The sequence below is a fragment of the Phoenix dactylifera genome, chromosome 4 (assembly GCF_009389715.1).
Source record: "Phoenix dactylifera cultivar Barhee BC4 chromosome 4, palm_55x_up_171113_PBpolish2nd_filt_p, whole genome shotgun sequence".
NCBI lineage: Eukaryota > Viridiplantae > Streptophyta > Magnoliopsida > Arecales > Arecaceae > Phoenix > Phoenix dactylifera.
The window spans coordinates 14,794,875-14,815,739 of record NC_052395.1 but is presented as its reverse complement, the minus strand read 5'-3'; the positions used below and the strand labels follow the sequence as shown (position 1 = coordinate 14,815,739).

At 44.4% G+C, this 20,865-nt stretch overlaps 1 protein-coding gene across 1 annotated transcript; it reads right to left on the bottom strand.

Moving 5' to 3' along the window:
* Positions 1–6,998: 6,998 nt before the first annotated feature.
* On the bottom strand, positions 6,999–11,377 carry LOC103715969 (bidirectional sugar transporter SWEET6a-like). The gene is made up of 6 exons (XM_039126213.1): positions 11,335–11,377; positions 11,080–11,116; positions 10,769–10,985; positions 10,148–10,309; positions 7,211–7,330; positions 6,999–7,115 (listed from the first exon to the last, which is right to left on the bottom strand). Exons 1-6 carry the CDS (start codon positions 11,375–11,377, stop codon positions 6,999–7,001), a joined length of 696 nt encoding a protein of 231 aa, XP_038982141.1.
* Positions 11,378–20,865: the final 9,488 nt, after the last annotated feature.

Genomic DNA, 20,865 nt, shown 5'->3' with positions numbered 1-20,865 from the left:
CGATGTTTGATGGAGATCGAGCCAGGCTCGATGTTTGATGGAGATCGCATCTCGAACTCACGAACTCACAAACTTACGAACTCACGAACTCACGAACATCTTCAGGGAGACCGCGTAGGTGCTCCGTCATCCCGAAATATCGGGGCATCCCGACCGTAGTCGAGGTATTTGATGGAGATCGAGCCGAGCTCGATGTTTGATGGAGATCGAGCCGAGCTCGATGTTTGGTGGTCCAAGGTTTCGTCAAGGCGTCTGGCTCCGCTTTATGCTGATTGGCGAGCCGGGCCAGGTCTGGTACCATGAGACAATCATCAGGAGAATCGGCAAATTTGAACAAGTGCATATAAGCTGTTGTAAAATGAGATTTATGATTAAAAAATGGAGAACCCCTCGGGGTTCTACTAGTAGTACATGTAGAGATTTTCAGAACTCCAGCTTCGTGGAATGAGAGTCCCATCGAGAGATTCCAGCTTGTAAGTTCCGGGCCGCCAGACGCGTGTGACTTGGTAAGGTCCCTCCCAATTTGGAGCCAGTTTTTCTTGCTCGGTCGGTCGGGAGGCCTCGGCTCTTCTAAGGACGAGGTCTCCTGCTTTGAATGATTTAACTTTGACTCTGGCGTTGTAGTACTGCGCTGTCTTTTGCTGGTACCTTACCATGCGAACTTGGGCGGCCTCCCTTGTCTCCTCGATCAGGTTCAGGTTGTTTCTGAGCTGTGAGGAGTTGGAGCTGGCATCATAGTGTTCTACCCTCGGAGAAGGGAGTCCGATCTCCAACGGGATGACAGCTTCCGTTCCATATGTTAAATTGAAGGGAGTCTCGCCGGTGGGAACACGGAATGTGGTCCGGTAAGCCCACAGGACATTGTATAGGTCTTCGACCCACTGTCCTTTGGATTTGTCGAGCCTCGCTTTGAGCCCCTACAAAATAGTACGATTTGTTACCTCGGTTTCTCCGTTCGTCTGAGGGTGCGCGACCGAGGTGAAGTGGTGGTCGATGCCAAGCTCGGAGCAGAATTCTCTAAAGCGGAGGTTGTCGAACTGGCGGCCATTGTCCAATATGAGGATGCGGGGAAGCCCAAATCTGCAGATTATTGACTTCCAGACAAAATCCCGCATCTTCTGCTCGGTGATCCGGACGAGCGGCTCGGCTTCCACCCACTTGGTAAAATAGTCGATGGAGACGACTAGGAATTTTTTTTGCCCTGTCGCCAGAGGAAATGGTCCCAAAATGTCGATCCCCCACTGGGCAAAAGGCCAAGGGGAGCTGGTTAACGGAGCCGAGGGCCGGCGTTGGATATTGGCGTTTCTCTGGCATCGGTCGCACCTTCGGACGAAGTCCAAAGCATCCTTCTGGAGTGTCGGCCAGTAATATCCTTGGCGCAAGATCTCATGGGCCAATGCTCGTCCCCCCAGATGATTTCCACAAATTCCTTCATGGACCTCACGCATTGCATAATCAGCCTCTGTCGGGCGGAGACATCTGAGGAGGGGAGAGGTGAAAGATCTTCGATAAAGCTTTCCCTCGTGCAATATGTACCAGGCGGCGAAATGCTTTACTCGGCGAGCCTCACGTTCGTTGCTGGGGAGGACTTCGTTTTGCAGATAGCTGATGAGCTCGTCCATCCAGCTTGGCTCGAACTCGATGCAAAGGGCCTGCTCGAGCTCCTCCGTGCTGGGTTTTTGGAGATACTCCAGTGCCGCCGCTCTGGGAAGCTCGCTCATGCGAGAGGATGCCAGCTTTGACAGCTGGTCAGCTCTAAGGTTCTCTGACCTGGCGACATGTTGGATATGGAAAGAATTCAAGGTCGAGGTGAGGTCTCGTACCTTCCGAAGATACTCCTGCATTGTGGGGTCTCTGGCTTCGAAGTCACCCAGGATTTGGTTGACGACGAGCTGAGAATCGCTGAAGGCCCTCAGGTCCTTCACTCCTAGCTCTCTGATTAGCTTGAGCCGGGCGACGAGTGCTTCGTATTTTGCGATGTTATTGGAAGCAGGAAACTCGAGGCGTAAGGCTTGTTCGGCAACCACCCCATCCGGGCTGGTGAGGATGAGACCCGCTCCGCTACCCCCCGAGTTTGAAGAGCCATCAACGTGCAAAGTCCATGCCAAACTCGGGGTCTGCTCTGTTGGTGTAGGCTCAGGTTTGGGCTCGGCCTCGTCCGGTATGGTGCACTCGACTATAAAGTTGGCGAGTGCCTGCGCTTTGATCGCCGGTCTGGGTCGGTACTCGAGGTCAAATTCTCCGAGCTCGACGGCCCTCTTAGTAATCCGGCCTGCGCGGTCTGATCTTTGCAGGATCTGCTTTACTGGCTGGTCGGTCAGCACGGCCATCGTGTGGGCTTGGAAATAAGGTCGGAGCCTCCGAGCAGAGATGACCAAGGCATAAACAGTCTTCTCCAGCTTGGAGTATCGGGTCTCAGCATCCCTCAAGACCCGGCTGGCGTAATATACTGGCTTTTGGAGCTTGCCCTCCTCCCGAACCAGGACCGAGCTCACTGCTACAGGAGAAACAGCTAAGTACAGGTAGAGGAGTTCACCCTGCCGGGGCTTTGTGAGCAGGGGAGGGGAAACAAGAAGGTGCTTGAGCTCTTCAAAAGATTGCTGGCACTCGGCCGACCATAGGAAGTTCTTTGGCTTCTTAAGAGTCGCAAAAAATGGAAGGCAGCGCTCGGCCGATCGGAAGATGAATCTCCTGAGAGCTGCGATTCGGCCCGTAAGCCGTTGTACCTCCTTGACTGTCCTCGGAGACGTCATCTCTTGGAGTGCTCGGATCTTTTCGGGATTGGCCTCGATTCTCCGCTGCGTAATGATGAAGCCAAGGAATTTGCCCGAGGTGACTCCGAACGCACATTTGGCTGGGTTAAGCTTCATTTGGTACCTTCGGAGTATGGAGAATACTTCATCAAGGTCGGTCACATGGTCTTGCGCCACCTTGCTTTTCACCAGCATGTCATCAACATAGACCTCCATGTTTCGGCCTACTTGGTCTTTGAAGATCCGGCTGACCAGCCTCTGATAAGTTGCTCCGGCATTCTTTAAGCCGAATGGCATTACTTTGTAGCAGTAGGTACCCCCGTCGGTGATGAAGGCCGTCTTTTCTTCATCTTCTGGCGCCATACGGATCTGGTTGTATCCGGAGAAGGCGTCCATAAATGCCAACAGCTCCTGCCCCGAAGTGGAGTCCACAAGCTGGTCGATGCTGGAGAGCGGGAAGCTGTCCTTTGGACAGGCTTTATTCAAGTCGGTGTAGTCCACGCACATGCGCCATTTTTCGCTAGCCTTTTTGACGAGGACCACATTGGCGAGCCACTCTGGGTACGATATCTCCCGAATGAAGCTAGCCTTAAGGAGTTTGTCAACCTCCTCAGCTGCTGCTCGTTGTCGTTCAGGAGCGGTACCTCGCTTCTTTTGTCGCACAGGCTTGCAGGTTGGCTTTACTTGGAGCCGGTGGACCATGATCTCGGGATCTATCCCCGGCATATCCGCAGGCGACTATGCGAAGACATCCATGTTGTTCCGCAAGAAGTTGACGAGGCGATCCCTTTCGCGATCATTGAGGCCGGAGCCGACCTGTATGGTTAGCTCGGGAAGGTTTTCGTGTAAAGGAACTTGGATTAGTAGCTCACCGGGCTCTACCCGATTCTTCTGAGGGTCAACCAGTGCCTTCAGGGTTTTAGCTGAAGGCTGGTCTGTTGCTGGGGTCGATACTTCGGCCGGTCGCTTCGCCTCATGGGTCGCCATGTAGCATCGTCTTGCTATCGCCTGGTCCCCACAAACTTCGCCAACTCCTTGGCTGGTGGGGAATCGCACGAGCAGGTGGCGAGTTGAGACCACGGCTTGAAGAGCGTTGAGACCTGGTCTTCCAAGGATGGCGTTATAAGCCGAGGGCAGGCGTATCACAAGGAAGGTCATTCTCACAGTACTTTCCCGAGGGGCAAGCCCGACTGTGACCAGGAGATCGACCTCGCCCTCTACTGGGACCGAATCCCCAGTAAATTCGACCAACGGAGCATTCATCCTCCGTAGTTGCTTTTCTGTCATTCCCATTTTACAATAGGCATTAAAATATAGAACGTTCGCCGAGCTTCCATTACCTTCCCTTTTTGTGCCGCACTCACGAGGGACTGCCAGTGAGATAGATTAAGATGCGTTTTATATCGAATCTATTCACAACTATAGAGATGACCACAGCATCATCATGGGGAATTTCGACTCCCTCCAAGTCATCATCTGAGAATGAGATGGCTTCCGAGGCGCGTAGGTGCTTCGAAGAGGTCATCTCCCCTGAAGCTTCTCCGACCGAGGCTCCGCCTCGGATGGTGTTGATGGTGCCAGCGATGGGCCTGTTGGCATTTGAATCTTCAGGCTGTATAGCTCTCTCCGCCGGCCTCTTTTCTTCACGCCGGCCTCGTACAAATCGATCGAGCACCCCTCGGCGGATGAGCGCTTCGATCTCGTTCCGGAGCTGGAAACAGTCCTCCGTATCATGGCCATGATCCCGATGGAAACGGCAGTACTTCCGGGGATCACGCCGGGCTCCGGGATCTCATCTAGGAGGCGGGGGCCGGAAATAATCCCGACCCTCAATCTCCATGAGGATTTCGGCCTGAGGAGCAGTAAGGGGAGTGTAGTTTTCATACCTCCCTTCTGGTGCTTGAGCCCGTGGTGGAAACCTCGGGCGGAGTGGTAACCTCTGCTGAGGCGGTCCCCGTAATCGGGGTGGACTCTTCAAACGGGGCAGATTCTTGGCTCGGCGCGAGGACGGGCTTCTGGGCTGGCCACGCTCCTCGCGGCGTCTTTTCTGTTTTTTGGAAGTCTGCTCGGTCCCGCTCCGCCTAACGGCCACGGCTTCCTCGGCCTTCGCGTACTTCCGTGCCCGAACAAGCATTTTAGTGAGATCCGCAGGAAAATTCTTCTCGATGGAGAAGAGGAACCTGTAAGACCGGGCTCCAGCCTTTAGTGCCGACATGGCAATTGACTGGTCAAGCTCCCGGACTTTTCATGTCGCGGCGGTAAACCGGTCCAAATACTCCCTAAGGGACTCTCCCTCCTTTTGTTTTATATCAAGGAGGGAGTCCGATGTCCGCCGCTGGGGCTGGCTGGCGGCAAAATTGCTGGCGAACTGTCTGCCGAGCTGCTCGAAGAAGGAGACAGTACTCGGCTTCAACCCGGTAAACGAAAGCCGGGCTGGTCCTCGGAGCGTTGCTGGGAAAGCTTTGCATAGCATGGCCTCCGAGGCTCCCTGTAGGGCCATTAAGGTCCGATAACTTTCCAAGTGGTCAAGAGGGTCGGTCTTGCCGTTGTAAGGCTCCACCTGGGACATCTTGAATCATGGCGGGACCGGCTCATCCTCAATCTGTTGGGAGAAGGGGGACTTTGTGGTGAACTCGAAGTCACCATCACGTCCCGACTTCCTTCCCCGGAGCGCCTGAATCTGGCGCTCCAGCTTCTCGACCTTCTTGTCGAGTTCATCATTCTGGGGTGGGACCGACTCAGCCTCTGATGGTTGTGGCCAGCCACCAGGATCTCTAACTGGATGTTCTCTCCAGAGGGAGGCATGGGCTTGAGAGTCCTGCCTCGAAGGGGGAGTCCGCTTGCAGGAGGCACCGGCTGAACTGAGGCCGGAGGGAGCGGTGCCGTCGGAATGCCCCTGGGTTGCAAGCTTTGGACAGCGGTGGCCAAGGCCTGCACTTGTTGCACCAGGACATCGAACTGCTCCGGCCGAACTTGAGTTGACTCAGCCGGAGGTGGCGAGTTCTGGACAGAGTGTCCAGGACTGGGGTGGAGGACGTCGAGAGGCATTGAAAGCCCCTTTACTTCTTAGTTTCATGGCCGCAACTCGTGCCCTTCCTCTAGCGCCAACTGTTGCTGGAAATTGGACCCGGGGGCGACCGTGAGCCGAGAGGGGAGGAGCTCCGCTGCTGGAACAGTGGGTGGCGGCGCGCCGGCTGGTGGCGTCCTCCTGGAAGATCCTGCAAGAAAGCCGGTAGCCGGGATCTCCGGCGCCGGCCCTCCGATGCTTAAGTCAGAGGGAGGCTGGTATATGAGTAGAGTAAAAGAGGAGAATGTTTGTTCCTGTCCCCCTTTCTTCCCTCCCAGGTTTCCTTTTATAGAAGGATATTATGTTACCTGAGAGGTGATAGGTGTTGCTTGTCTTTTTGAGATAATTGGGCACGATCATGCTCATTGATGGCGTTGTGGAGAATAAGGCCGGATCAGACCGGAGTCAGCGAACTGTCATAGTTGATCGGACCTGTTGGAGTGGTTGAACCGCCGGCCGTGGTGGGCCTGGGGTTCGTAGATAGCAAGTGCATTGATTGCTGAGTGAACCAGTGATCAAGGAGAGCCATACGCTTTGATAGTCCAGTGATCCGGAGATCATCTTGAGCCGTGTTCATTTAATGGTTGTGTTCATTTAATGGTTGAGTGCATCGGAGGCCCGCAGGGGTCACATGTATTAATGATAGGGCGTGCCGAAGGCCTGCGGAGGTCACGTGCCCTAATGGCTAGAGGACAGTAACAGAGTACGGTGGAGTTGGGTATCTGGTTGTCAGATCCCCAAGAGGATTAGACGAGAGTTGGATATTTGGTTAAGGCATGGGCTCGGCACGGGTGCCGAGCCGAGCCAGTTGCTCAGCGGGGTGCCTCCAGCTTGAGCGTTGTGAGGCCGGGCGCCTTTCTGGTCGGCGCTCCCTGGCCGAGCGCCTCTCTGGTCGGCGCTCCCTGGTCAAGCACCATTCTGGTCGGCGCTCCCTGGCCGAGCGCCTCTCTGGTCGGGTGCCTTTGAACTGGCATGACTTGGGTTCTCCCTCCAACAAGTGCACTCCATTTGGGTGCTAGACATTTGGTTCAGCTCATACTGCTCTCGCATGAGTACAGCCAGTTGGGACCAGAGGAATTCTCCAGAACAATGAGCAGCGAATGAGGCGACATTTGGTTCTTCTCTATTCCAAAAAAACAAAAAAAAAAAGTAGAAGAGAAGGACTTGATCAAAGCCCCTCAGGCAGCTGCTGCAGGTAAATCTCCTTTGGATGGAGCTTTGGAAGTCGAGTGGTGGTAGTAGAAGTAGATCAGCACCTGCACCGCACCAAGCAATGCCCCAAGCCCGTTCGGAATCTGCTTGCGAGAAACAAGAAAGCTCATCAATCATCCGAACATCTAGTATGCACGAGAAACTTCGTTGTGTGAGATAAATGATGAGAGGCCTTTACCAAGAGGAAAATGTCAAAGCGAATGAGTGCATATGTTGTCCAGCATGCGCCATTAAACAATCCAGCAAGGCAGAGGTAGAAGGGCAAGTACTCCACGCTCTTTGTGCTGATGACTAATCTCTGCGATGATGGAGACATCAAAGAGTCAGAAGGAGCATCAAGTAGAGATCCAGTTGGAAGTCAGCGGAAGCTAAAATACTCTCGCTCAAAACCTTAGCAATGCTAAAATTCTAGGGAACCTTCTTCCATTTTAGATTATAATGTTGATTTATAATTAGGGTTGCAAGTAGGTCGAGCTGGGAGAGAGTTTGGCATAATCCAAATTCAGTCCATACTTGAACTGGGTAAAAATTTTGAATCCAAGATTAATTCATTTCAATCTTGATGAGATCATGTTTTCCTTTATTTCTTTATTTATTTTATCGGTGCATCATGTTGAGATTAAGCCAAAAACAGATCATAAAAGCCGCATATAAATTGGTTACTTGGTTATATTCTAAATAAAGAATGCAATAAAATAAAATTAAAAATATAGTATAACATTATCACAAAATTAAAGTTAGTTGATAGCAACATGTGAATATTCATCACTTATGTATACTCATAATTGAAATTAATACATAAAAATCATTATTGAAAGAAATTTTCTGATTCCCATGGATATATTTTATACTCGATTAATTTAAATCATCCGGTTTACCAAAAAAAAAAAAAAGGATAAATTGGTTGCTTAAGTTTAATGAGGGTGGTGAAAAATATACCATGCTAGTTTCAGGAAGGTTCAGGTTATTGGAGTCACAAAGTTATCTACATCCAATTCATTTTTGAGAAACATTATGATTTGCAATCATAAATTAATTCAATTAATTTCAGGTCAAACTAGATTAGTTCATTTTTATATTCATTCCAAACTAGAGGCACGGGAATCCAATACAACCCTAATTGCGATTTATTACGACTAAGAACGGAAGGCAATGTGAATATTTCATATTTTAAATATTAATTTTACCTTCATGCCTATACTAATATTATAGATAAAAATTTAAATATTATAATATGAAAACAATGTTGTTCTTAGTAATAGCTACTCTAATTGCCATACTTATTTGCTGGATGTGGTTCGGATGCACTATCAATGCATTATGTGCCGGACTATAGAGAAAAATATGAGCATGGATCCTATACGATGCACGAACGGCATCGCAGAATGCTGCACAACTGTGGATGACCGCCATGAAGAGATGGACGACCATCAAAAACAACACATATCGTGTCATACATGGCTCCTATTGTTTGATAGTAGTCCATCTCCTGATGGTGGATCTCTAAGGATGCAGAACACTTTACGGTGTAGGTCGTGCACCGTAAAGGATCCTACTTGACATCCATGGTGCAGAAAAAAATGATAAAGCTAAGACAAAGTCTGTTGTGTATTATCATATGATCGATATATAATTTTTCTTGAATGGAGCTATAGTTTTATGATTTTTGAGCTATAGAAAGTGGTCCAAATTACATGATTTTTCTTTTCACTATCAATGCATTATGTGCTGGACTACAAAGAAAAATATGAGCACGGATCCTATACGATGCGCGAGCGGCATTGCAGAATGCTGCACAGCTGTGGATGACCACCATGAAGAGATGGACGACCATCAAACCAACACATATCGTGTCATACATGGCTCCTATTGTTTGACAGCAGTCCATCTCCTGATGGTGGATCTCTAAGGATGCGGAACACTTTACGGTGTAGGTGGTGCACCGTAGAGGATCCTACTTGACATCTATGGTGCAGAAAAAAATGATAAGGCTAAGACAAAGTCTGTTGTGTATAATCATATGACCAATATATAATTTTTCTTGAATGGAGCTACAGTTTTATGATTTTTGAGCTATAGAAAGTGGTCCAAATTACATGATTTTTCTTCCTTTTTTTTTTTGTATGCGTGTGTGTGTGTGTGTGTGTGTGTGTGTGTGTGTGAGAGAGAGAGAGAGAGAGAGAGAGAGAGAGAGAGAGAGAGAGAGAAGGAATAGGGTTGGCCCAATTCAAAAATTAGAAAAGCATTATGTACTGCGTGACAATAGATTTTCAGTTTTTCCCTTTGAATTAGAATAGGTTGAACCTGCGAACTTGGGTCCCCTCTTGTCCCTTCATAAATAACCTCCCATTCAACCACCCCCCAGTCTTTAACGGAATTCAAAGGTAAAAATCCCTAGAGATTTAGCTCAACAAAGTCAGTCAAAGCGCTTCTGGGGATGATCAGAACTCTCATACCTCGTCTGGACATAAGACAGCAAGGAAACAGACAAAGCAAAACAAGAAGAAAAAAACCAAAAATAAAGCAATAAAGAAAGAAACGCGTAGGAAATGACTTCCGGACGTTCCCTTCTTGGTTGGTTCTTGTTATATAAGAAGAATTCAGTAGCTTTTTTATTTATTTTCCTCATTCGTACGAACCTGATAAAAAATGGAAACTTTAGGAAAACAATCTGGTTCCTTTTCTCTCCCGATATCTCCACTTGTTCAGTAAAGGGAAGATGGATTTGTCTTCAGGAGCCATAACTCTCGCTTCTTTTCTTTCTTTCTTTTTTTTTTTTTTTGTGGCTGAAGCGGATTCTTCATACAATTCGTATACGAATATATTCGATAAAATCCAAAAACACTAACTCGCAAGGTGCCTGTGGCAGACCAAAGGGTGTACCGTGACTCGCTGAGTGGTGAGCCGTATAGCCATAACTTTCTCTTTTCCTTATGTATAATAAACCAAACACGTAGCATTTGTCTTTTCCTCTCCGGACATGCGTAACCTTAGAACATAACCCAATACCGTGTAAACCAGTGCATGCCTTGCGAAATGTTTGATGGATGGCCATGGGCTACTTATTTTTGGGGAGGGGAGGGGAGGGGGAGGACGATGCCTGAAGAAGGCTTACCAAGATGAATAGGGGAGAGGCATACATGGCCGTGCACAAGACGACGGACAGCACCCCAACAATGACTTGCCTCTTCGAGTGAGTGTGAGCGCCCAGGATCACACCGATCACCACGCCTGCCATGGACACCAGCTCGAAGGCCAATAACTTCAGCACCCGTAACTGAAAATTACAAACCACGACAAATCTTGTCAGAAAATAGATCAGAACATACATAGATTCAACATGGCTCGGGAGCAGACAACCGAGAGCGACGTTACCTTCGAAAAACGACTGTTACAACGTTACAAAAGCCGTTATCATGAGGTTATATATAAATATTTCTAAATACAAACCTTTTGCATTACTTTTTCCTCCAAAACAGATTGTATGATCTAATAAAACAATATTTGTTTAACGAAGATTGTTTTATCTATAACACCATCATGACTGTGAATATTCTAATCCTAAAAAAATTATATATATATATATATATATATATATATATATATATATATATATATATATATATATATATATATATATATTATTAGAACAGTCATGAATGGTTGCAGACTTGCAGTGAAGATAGGTTGCAAGTGAACGTTGTTGTTAAAGAAGAAGAGCAAGAGGAGAGCATACACGGAGGCGGTTGGGGGAGTAAAAGAAGAAGATGCAAAGGTAGATGGTCTCGAGGACGACGCCAACGCCGTTGATGGTGGAGACGAGTATGGTGCCGGGGTGCACCACTGGAAGGCCGTAGAACACCCACAGCATGCAGTTCAGCAGCGTCACAAGGTAAGGAAGCGGCGAGAAGTCCTCCACAGTCTTCCTCTTCCAGATCGTCGCAAATGTTGGCCTAAACAAATCAAGGCCATCGATCGATTTAATTTAATTTGTTTGGCAAGTATATATATATTATATGAACTAGAAAATAGAGACAGAATGCTTACACTGGGGCGAGAAATAAACCGAAGGATAGGACATTCCCTGTGTGAAAAAAAGAGAAGGTAAAGATTTAAGATATATAGATTGCTGTATGGAGAGAAGAAAGAATTAAAGGAGGAAAAAAAATTTGTCGCGGAAGAATAAAAAAGATTGCACAGGATATTTTCTTTTTTAAAAATAACATAAAAGAAAATCGAAGGGAAGTAATTAAGATGGCAAAATCTGAAGAATAGAGTGAGGTTTAGTTTTTCTAGACATGCCCACAACTCCAACTGCTTGGCGAGCATTCTCCGCGCTCACCATCTTCACCTCGCCTTCAAAGAGAAACCTCAGAAAATAGAGAGACAGAGAGCAAGGGGTTAGAGGGGAGAAGGTGAGAAGAACGAGGATAAAGAGCGAAGACAAACCAGGCTTTATGAGGTGCGTGAGAAACGGGGGACTGGCGTAAGTTTTCAACCATTTAATGTAGAAATAGAATAATATAGAAAAAGAGAAAGAATTAAATTCAACTTTATCCATTCAAGAGCACTCACTCTTCCCATTTTTGCTCTTTGGTTCCACTTTGGTGCAGTGCATGCATGAGAATGGAGAAATTATTCCCTACGGTTAAGATTGGTCGCGTACAATTTTAATCTAAATTTTGGGATTTTCTATAAGTCTTTTCCACTATTCTTTGGATAAAGTTCTGCAAAACTTTATCCTAGTTGGGCTCTTTTGCCATTCCTCATTATATGTTAAACTGGAACATTCCTTATGAGTGCCATGCACTGGGTGAAACCCTGGACATGAAAACGGTGGGTGGCTTATCTGGTTTACCCACTCTGCATTGCATAGTAATTACTTGATATGTCTCTTAAGTAAATCTTGCAAGACATACATTGTGTATGCTATATAGGTTAACAATTTTGACTCTGATCAATAGGTTAACAATTGGATGCCAGTGTATACAGTTATTAGTTGAATGCTCAAATTCATATCAAAATTTATTTTAAATAATATTTGAGTACAAATCGGATAATAATATTAGATATATAAAAGTGAATATATATCCAATAGAAAACTTTATAAATCATCAAATCAAATATTATCATAGTATGAAAGGTAATTAAACTAAGCTAAAAATATATTAATGTTGTCACTTATTTTTTTTAAAAAAAATATGAGATTCAAATGGTGGCAAACAAAGTTGGATATCGGATGATAATTGAGTAGTTATCTTCCACATTCAAATACAATTTTTTTTTAATGAGTATAACATGGACAAAAATATTAGCCAAATGCTAAAATATGTACCTTATCCGAATAGATTCGAATATGAATGGATCTAGGTTGATATTATTCGATCCATTTCAAAAACATATGGTCATGTACAGTGGTGGAAAAAAGTTTTAGTCATATTATAACAGACGTTATAGAAGATTTCAGTACTTGTCTACGGATCGATCAAGATCGGATGGTGATATTTCCACTACAGGAAACTAGGCCTTTCCCGACGCTTTTTTACCGACGCTAGGATGAAGCGTCGGGAAAAGTTCCACCCCTCATACATTTGCCGACGCTTTCATTTAGCGTTGGCAATTCTTAGGAATAGACGACACTTATTAGCGTCGTCGTATTTTCCGGCCTAATACGACGCTTATAAGCGTCGCCGACGCCCCCTTAAAACCCAGCGGCCGACCCCAAGCCCGCATTCTTGCCCTAGCTACACCTGATACCCCTTATTTTTCTCTCTGGCGCTGCCCTTGCCTTCGTCTCCGGCGCTGCCCCCATCTCCCTCCTCTCCGGCGGCTGAAAGCCACGAATGGGACTTCCTTGACGCCAACGGCCACGTTCCAGAAGGCCTACCTCCTCTCCGGCGTCGACCGACCGACCCCAACGCGCTCCGCCCGAGGTAGTTTCTCCTACTCCATCCTCTCCCTCCGTCTCGCTTGTTCTCCTCCTTCTCCTCCTTCCTCAACACGCTCCTTCTCCTCTTCTTTGGTATAAGCCTTAATCGAGCTTCGCCTCCGCTGGAGGATCTTCTCCTCCTCCCTCCTCTCCGGCGTCGACTGACCGGCCCGAAGTCCCGATCGTTCCTTGTAGCTAACGCTAACCAGTACCCCCTATAAAGTCTTGGAAAGTGACCAGTAGAACTTGTCGTGGAAGGCCTGTGTGTACAGTGTACTGCTTCTAGGTTAACATAAAGTAACTTTTCCTTAAAGGCCCTAATTATTTGTACATGGTGCAAATTTCTTTACTCGAGGGGTTGAGCCTCCAAGGACCTTTCATTCCTTCCTTTGATGAGTGTGGATTTTCCTAGAAGAACAAGAAAAGAAAGAAGAAAGAGTATCTAGGTTATATAATGCAAAAAGAAATTGAAATAAACAGTGATTACACCTACAAGTTACATGCGTAGCCAATGTTCTTAGATTTTAATATTGAATTCACTCAGAAATAAATTTTAATACTGAATCAGGACAAGTCCAGGTGCATTTCCTTATTGTAATGTTGAATCCATGAACTTATTGTAACGTGCAAAGCATATGAAGACAATATAGGTGCTTTCCGGCATATGTGTGGCCTCAAGAAGCATCAGGATACATATTTAAACATTTTTATATAGAGAGGGGGAATCTGTTGATGTTTTTATATTCCGATATAGATAGTACTTGAAGGACCTTCACTAAAGATGCATGGTAAATTTCCTCCTCCTAAGCTTCAATGTTCTAACAATTACTATACATAATGCAATTATCTAAAATTGTGCTAAATTGATGAATTTTTTTTTTTAATCAATCAACTCGACAGTAATTGGCCATAATTCACCATCTCTTTTTTTTTTCCTTTTATTTGATTAGTTGTGCATGCTTGTGCTGAATTGGGCTAGGCACAATAATCAAATGTAGTTGTAAGACCCCAACATGATGAATGCCTCCACTGAATTTCTTCAGTTAGATGATTTCCCAGCTGCACCAAGTTTGAAAACAATGTTACAAAGGCCCCAACAAATGAGTTAGTCAATTGTTTACACTTGACTTTTAGATCTGGAGGATTTTTAAGCCTATGGTTAGCGCATGAGACACAGAAGAATCTGCAACCACCGATGAATCCATTCACAAAATTATATTTATGTATATTTTAGAATATAATGCATATGACTATGATAAGAGGACAAGGAATGCCTAGTTGAAATCTTAAAAGCTAGACAATGACTGCACTATCTTAATGGCAGTGTCAAACATGGAGAATAGGACTGGTATAAAATTTTTATAGCTTTTTTCGATCAAGGGAAACCAGCCCTGTCAAAATCCCTACCTTCTGTTAGAATTGAATCAGTTTCTATAAAGACAGTAGACCTCAAATGACCAGTGGGACTCGTTCTGAGTCAGTCCACCATGATCTGATAGTTAGAACAAAAGCACTGCTGAATTCATAAATCCAATTTAAGTAGATGAAATAGGGTTAGTTGTTTTTATTCACAAATTTGTGCAACAAGAGGAAGTCAATATGTTCATTAATAAAAAAACGGCGCTCATAAATCCATAATTCTTGTTAGACAATGGGCAAGGGCAGCTGCTATACCTAAATCACAAGGTTAATCCATCTTGTCCTGCAACAGTATACATATTTTTTGAGAAAGATGGCAGCAACCTCTCTTGTAAGTGTGATATAATGAGACTCCATCAATCCAAGAATCTGATACATGGGATTCTCGGTATATATTCAAATTTGCTGACACAAAGATAAAATGTCATTTAATGTGGATGTGGATGGAGAAGTCACTACAACAAATGTTGGTTTTCAATGACATGGTTGTTGGTCCTACTTAAATGTTTTTGACTACTGAACCAAGCTATGGGCTTTTAGTTTCAAGCTAATCAAAGAGCTTGAACCTAGTATCGGATATGCAAAAAGGCCTTTTAATTTTGCATTTTGTTTAATATTATTGAAAATAGTGAAAAATGATACAACTTCAATAATTTCATCTCCTTTGGCAGGTCTCAAGGATTGAGATGTCAGGTTGCTCCTATTCTTTTGTTGCTTTTTATTGTTGATCTGGGAAGTGTTTCATTTCCACCTATTCAGGTACTGGTTGACATAGTGCATATTGCTTGGTGCATACTGGTCCATATTGCCTATATAATACAAGGTGTGAGCTGCGTTTGTCAAAACCTTGTGCCAGTATAGGGGTCTGAGGTAGTATACATTTTAGTGGTCAATGACCTGTATGAGCCTGTTTCTTGGTATTTTAAACCACAGTCAATTCTTAGTTGGTTTACTTTGCTGATTCTAGGGCACCAGTCCTGATGAATATTCCGAAATCTTATCAAATGAAAACATGTTATTCCAATTTGTTTGGTTCCCTTTTGATGTTTATTTCAGTTTTGTGATCCATTTGAGCTCTTAGCTGCACTACACTGAACTGCATTATCATTATAGGTTCATTTAGGCTATATTTCTTCACTGATCCTTTTTTGGATCTTTTTTTTTTATGTTGCAGTTATGAAGCCCTGTTCCATGTAACTGATCTAACTGTTTTGCGTGTTGTTGAATTTGATGTTACATTTGCTTTTTCCCCTATACTATTACCTTTTTGAGTTTGAGGTTTTCGTTTTCTTGTTATTGCTAATCCACATGTTTGCCTTGCCTCTTTTGAATTTCCATCATCTTCCTTATTCGATGATATAGATTTTATTAGGCTATTATTCGATGATATACATTTTATTAGGCTATTATTTCAAACAATGTTGTCACATGTTTACTTTGATGAGATTCATTAGCCTTGGCAAATTTGATTCACCTTTTGCATGGCTTCTGTTTGCTTATTTTTGTGTAGCTGTTCATGGATACATTGTATCCACTTCCTTTGATATTGACCAATCTTCCTACGTCTTTACACATGATGGGTTAGGTTGGTTGCATCAATCTTGTTGTTTTGCTTCTCAGTTATATTTAGTGAATTTTGCTGCCTGTGCAATGGATATGGACCAAATTCACTTTCCTATCTAAATCGAATATTTCTGAGCATGTATGGAGCAGCACATTGTTCCTCATCCACCAATTAAAGTACAAAGTTATCTCTTTTGCCTAACTTATAGGATAACATCATGGATAGTGTTGCTGGAAATTGGACCTGGGGGCCACCGTGAAGCCGGGGAAGGAGGAGCTCCGCTGCTGCAGGGGGCGGACGGTGGTGCGCCGGCTGGCTGTGTCCTCCGCCGGGGGGCGTGGGAGCGTCCGAAGAGGGGTGGTGCGTCCAGTCCTGTCCTGTCCTGCAAAAAAGCCGGTGGCCGGGCTTCCCGGCGCCGGCCCTCCGATGCCTAAGTCAGAGGGGGCAAGTATGTGGAGAGAGCAGGGGAGAGAGTATGTGGAGAAGACAGAATCTTGTGTTCAATTGTGTCTGTGTTGTTTTCTTCCTTTTTCCCCCGGTCTAGGAGGGTTCTCTCCAGCTCCGGGTTTTTTCTCTTGCTTTTGTCCCCCTTTCCTCTTCCCCCCAGGTTCCCTTTTATAGGAGGATTCGGTTACCTGGGAGGTGACATGAGGTTTGTCCTGTTATGTGATAATTGGGCACGATTTGGCCCATTAATGGCGTGGTGGAAAATAAGGCCGAATCAGACCGGAACCAGGGAGTTGTCACGGTCGATCGGACCTGTTGGAGTGGTTGAACCGCCGGCCGTAGCGGGCCTGGGGTCTGTAGATGGTAAGTGCATTTATTACCGAATGAACCGGCGGTCAGGTAGAGCCATGCGCTCTGATGGTTCAGTGATCCGGAGATCGTCTTGGGCCGTGTTCATTAAATGACTGAGTGCATCGGAGACTTGAGAGAGTCTCGTGCATTAATGGCAGGTCGTGCCGAATACCTGCGAAGATCTTATGCCTTGATGGCTTGGAGATAGTGGCGGGTCGCAAGCCGTAGGAGTTGTCAGTCCCTTGGACTTTAGGCGGAGGTTGAACATTTGGTTAAGGCATCGGCTCGGCAAGAGTGCCGAGCCGAGCTGGTCGCCCAATGGGGCGCCCTGTGGCGGGGTTGCTTCAAGTACTCCTGGTCGGCGCCCTTTAGGCGAGCACCTTCTAGCAGAGCGCCTTGGCGCTGTCTTTGGTCGGCGCTTTCTAACCGAGCAGCTTTGGGTGGGGCACTTCTTGGCGCGCGCTCTGGTCGACGCCCTCTAGTCGAGTGCCTTCCTGGTCGGCATCCTTTGGCCGAGCAGCTTTCCGGTCGGCGCTCTTCGGCCGAGTGGCTTTCCAGTCGGCACTTCTTGGCCGAGCAGCTTTTCGGTCGGCGCTCTTCGGCCGAGCGCCTCTGTGGATATATGACTTAGGGTTTTTCCCCTAACATATAGATTTAAACTATCAGTATTAGAGAATACAAGTTTCCCCATATGCAATATCTAAGACACATGAATAAGTTTGATGAGTTTGTCAAAGGGAATTTGGAGCCAGAGAAGATGGTATTAGAAACAGATAGTTGTTGTCATTCAAAATACCACTGCTCTGTTATACACTCCGAAGAGAAGAAAAGAAGAAAAAGTTAATACTGCACTAAATATTTAGTCCCCATCTCACACATCAAGAATCTACTTTATCACAATAGCAAACTCTCACATGGTGGAATCAGTGTTGAGTTACCTTTTGACTTCTTTGTCTCAGTGGATATCTAGTTCGCAGCTATATAATCCCTTGCCTAAGTTTTGAAAAAGTTAATACTGCACTAAATATTTAGTCCCCCTCTCACACATCATATGCTTCTCGAAATCAGTGTTTAATATTTTTTTATATTACTTGCAGTTCAATCAGTATTTTAATAGAATGGACAAAAGTTGGATAAATAAGTCGAGATCCAGTGCCGAATATTTGAATGGAGTTCAGAATTTCGTTAAATTTGCTTCTGAGAAATCTGAAATGAATGGGAATATTTTTTGTCCATGTCAAAAATGTGTAAATTGTTATGCTATCGCTCCACAAATTGTTGAAGAACATTTGGTATGGAATGGTTTTCTGAAGGGTTATACAGAATGGATATTTCATGGAGAGTCTAAATTGTCGTCTTCATCTAACCAACCCTTAGTTATAGAACACACTGCTAGTATTGGATCTAGTAACGCAGACAGAAATCCTGTTGTAGAAGATGATATGAGGGGCTTACTCAGAGATGCTCTTGAATATAATATTACAAATTTAACAGATTTTAGTGGAGGGCAAGAAGGAGCTCCAATAGGTGATGAGCATACCGTTACTGAATCTATACATGTTGAGGAACCTATATACTCTGAAGATAACACAACTCGGTATCATAACTTGCTGAAAGATTGTGATAATGAACTATATCCGGGTTGTAAGAAATTTACAAAGATTTCTTTTATGGTGCATTTATTTCATTTGAAATATTTGAATGGATGGTCTGGGAAGTCTTTTACTATGCTTCTTCAATTATTAAAAGATGCATTTCCAGAAGGTGTTATTTTGCCGTCAACTTCTTATGAAGCCAAAAAACTAGTAAAAGACTTAAATCTTGGATATGAGAAGATTCATAGTTGTCCAAATGATTGTATTTTATATCGTGGTGATAATATTAATGAAGATTTGTGCCGAACATGTGGGTCTTCACGATGGAAAAAACAAAATGAAGACGGGCATGATTTGTCGAATGAAGTGGATGCTACACAGTCTAAAAAAATTTCGGCTAAAGTTTTGAGGTATTTTCCTCTCATACCTAGATTGAAAAGGATGTATGCATCATCAAAGACGGCTTCCTTAATGAGATGGCATGATGAAGGACGTACAAGGGATGGAATGTTAAGACATCCAGCGGATAGTTTAGCATGGAAAGCATTTGATGATAGGCATCACGAATTTGCTTCTGATGTTCGCAGTGTAAGGCTGGGTTTGGCAACGGATGGATTTAATCCATTTCGAACGATGAGTTCTACATACAGCACTTGGCCAGTTGTTTTGGTTCCATATAATTTGCCACCATGGATGTGTATGAAACAGTCTTCACTCATTCTGTCAATGGTTATTTCCGGTGATAAGAGCCCAGGTAATGATATAGATATTTTTCTGCAGCCTTTAATAGATGAATTGAAAAAGCTATGGCAGGGTGTTGATGCATTTGATGCTTTCACTGGTCGAACATTCAAATTGCGTGCAGCTCTTAGCTGGACAATTAATGATTTTCCTGCATATGCTAATGTATCCGGTTGGAGCACTAAGGGGCGTATTGCATGCCCTTGTTGTGGAGATTTAACTCATTCATATTGGTTAAAACATGGAGGAAAATTCTGTTATATGGGTCATCGAAGATGGTTAGAAGCAAATCATCCATTTCGACATCAGAATAATCAATTTGATGGTACCATAGAGTTGCGTTCTGCACCTATTCCACCAACTGGAACTGAAGTTCTTAAACAAACTCATGGCACTAACTATATACCTGGTAAGGCATTCAACAGTTCAAAGAAGCGGGGAAGAGGGGATGTTGGCAGCTCAGTGACACAGGTTTTTGAGGACGCTGACAACTTCGAGAATGATGACAGTATTTATGAACAGGAAAATGACGATGGCACAAACTCGGTATCTACACAGAAGCAGTTATGGAAAAAAAGGAGCATTTTCTTTGAATTACCTTATTGGGAGTATAATCTTCTTCGACATAATCTTGATGTCATGCATATAGAAAAGAATGTTTGTGATAATTTGATTGGAACAATGTTAAATCTTGAAGGAAAGACTAAAGACAACTTGAAAGCGCGTCTTGATTTGAAAGACATGGGCATAAGACAAGAGCTTCATCCGAAAGAACAACCCAATGATAAATATTTTATACCTCCTGCATGTTACACAATGTCTACTCCAGAGAAAGATCTTTTTCTAACAGTTTTGAAAAATATGAAGGTTCCAGATGGGTATGCATCGAATATTTCAAGATGCGTTAATCTTAAAGAGCGAAAACTTACGAATCTTAAAAGTCACGATGGCCATATTTTGATGCAAGATATCTTTCCATTGGCTTTAAGATCATCAACACAGAAACAAGTTCTTGCAATTGTGACTCAGTTATCATCCTTCTTTAAGGCATTATGTTCCAAAGTTCTAGATCCCAAGGAGCTTGATCAATTGGAGTCTAATGTTGCACTAACACTGTGCCATATGGAGAAGATCTTTCCTCCTGGGTTTTTTACTATTATGGTTCATCTACTCATTCACTTAGCGGCGGAAGCTAAACTTGGTGGACCGGTTCACTATTGATGGATGTATCCTATTGAGAGGTAATATTCTAAACTCTAATGTCCATATTTATTATTAATATGAATATATATCCTATTATCTTCCTCGATGTTGATGTTGAGCATTAAAATTTACTGTTGAAGGTAACTTGTGCGCTTAAAGGAATATGTACGCAATCGAGCCTATCCCGAGGGATCGATTGCGGAGGGATATATTGCTGATGTGTGTTTGACATTCTGCTCGAGATACCTTGAAGGAGTTGAAACTGCTTTTAATCGACCACAAAGGAATTACGATATTATACATAATGCAGAGGAGTACAAGTTCTCATCTGGTGGAAGATTTGTGGGGAAAGCTGAAAGTACTGTAATTCATCATAAATTATTGGCACAGGCACATCGTTATGTCTTACTCCACAGTGACTTAATATCCGAGTATCGCAGGTCAGTATGGTTATAACAAATCACAATTTACTGTCATATCAGTTATAATATTCAAAACAAATAATTTTTTTCTCGTGCAGAGATTTTTTAGTGGCTCAACGAAGCGCCAACAATAACATTCATCCTACCCCAAGGATTGAGCAA

Excerpts from the sequence above, each read along its gene's own strand:
- LOC103715969 (XM_039126213.1), bottom strand. The coding sequence starts at position 11,377 with ATGGTGAGCGCGGAGAATGCTCGCCAAGCAGTTGGAGTTGTGG. Across the intron at positions 11,117-11,334 it reads CCAAGCAGTTGGAGTTGTGG|GGAATGTCCTATCCTTCGGT; the intron begins GCATGTCTAGAA and ends TTTTTCACACAG. Across the intron at positions 7,331-10,147 it reads CCTCTCCCCTATTCATCTTG|AGATTAGTCATCAGCACAAA; the intron begins GTAAGCCTTCTT and ends CCATCATCGCAG.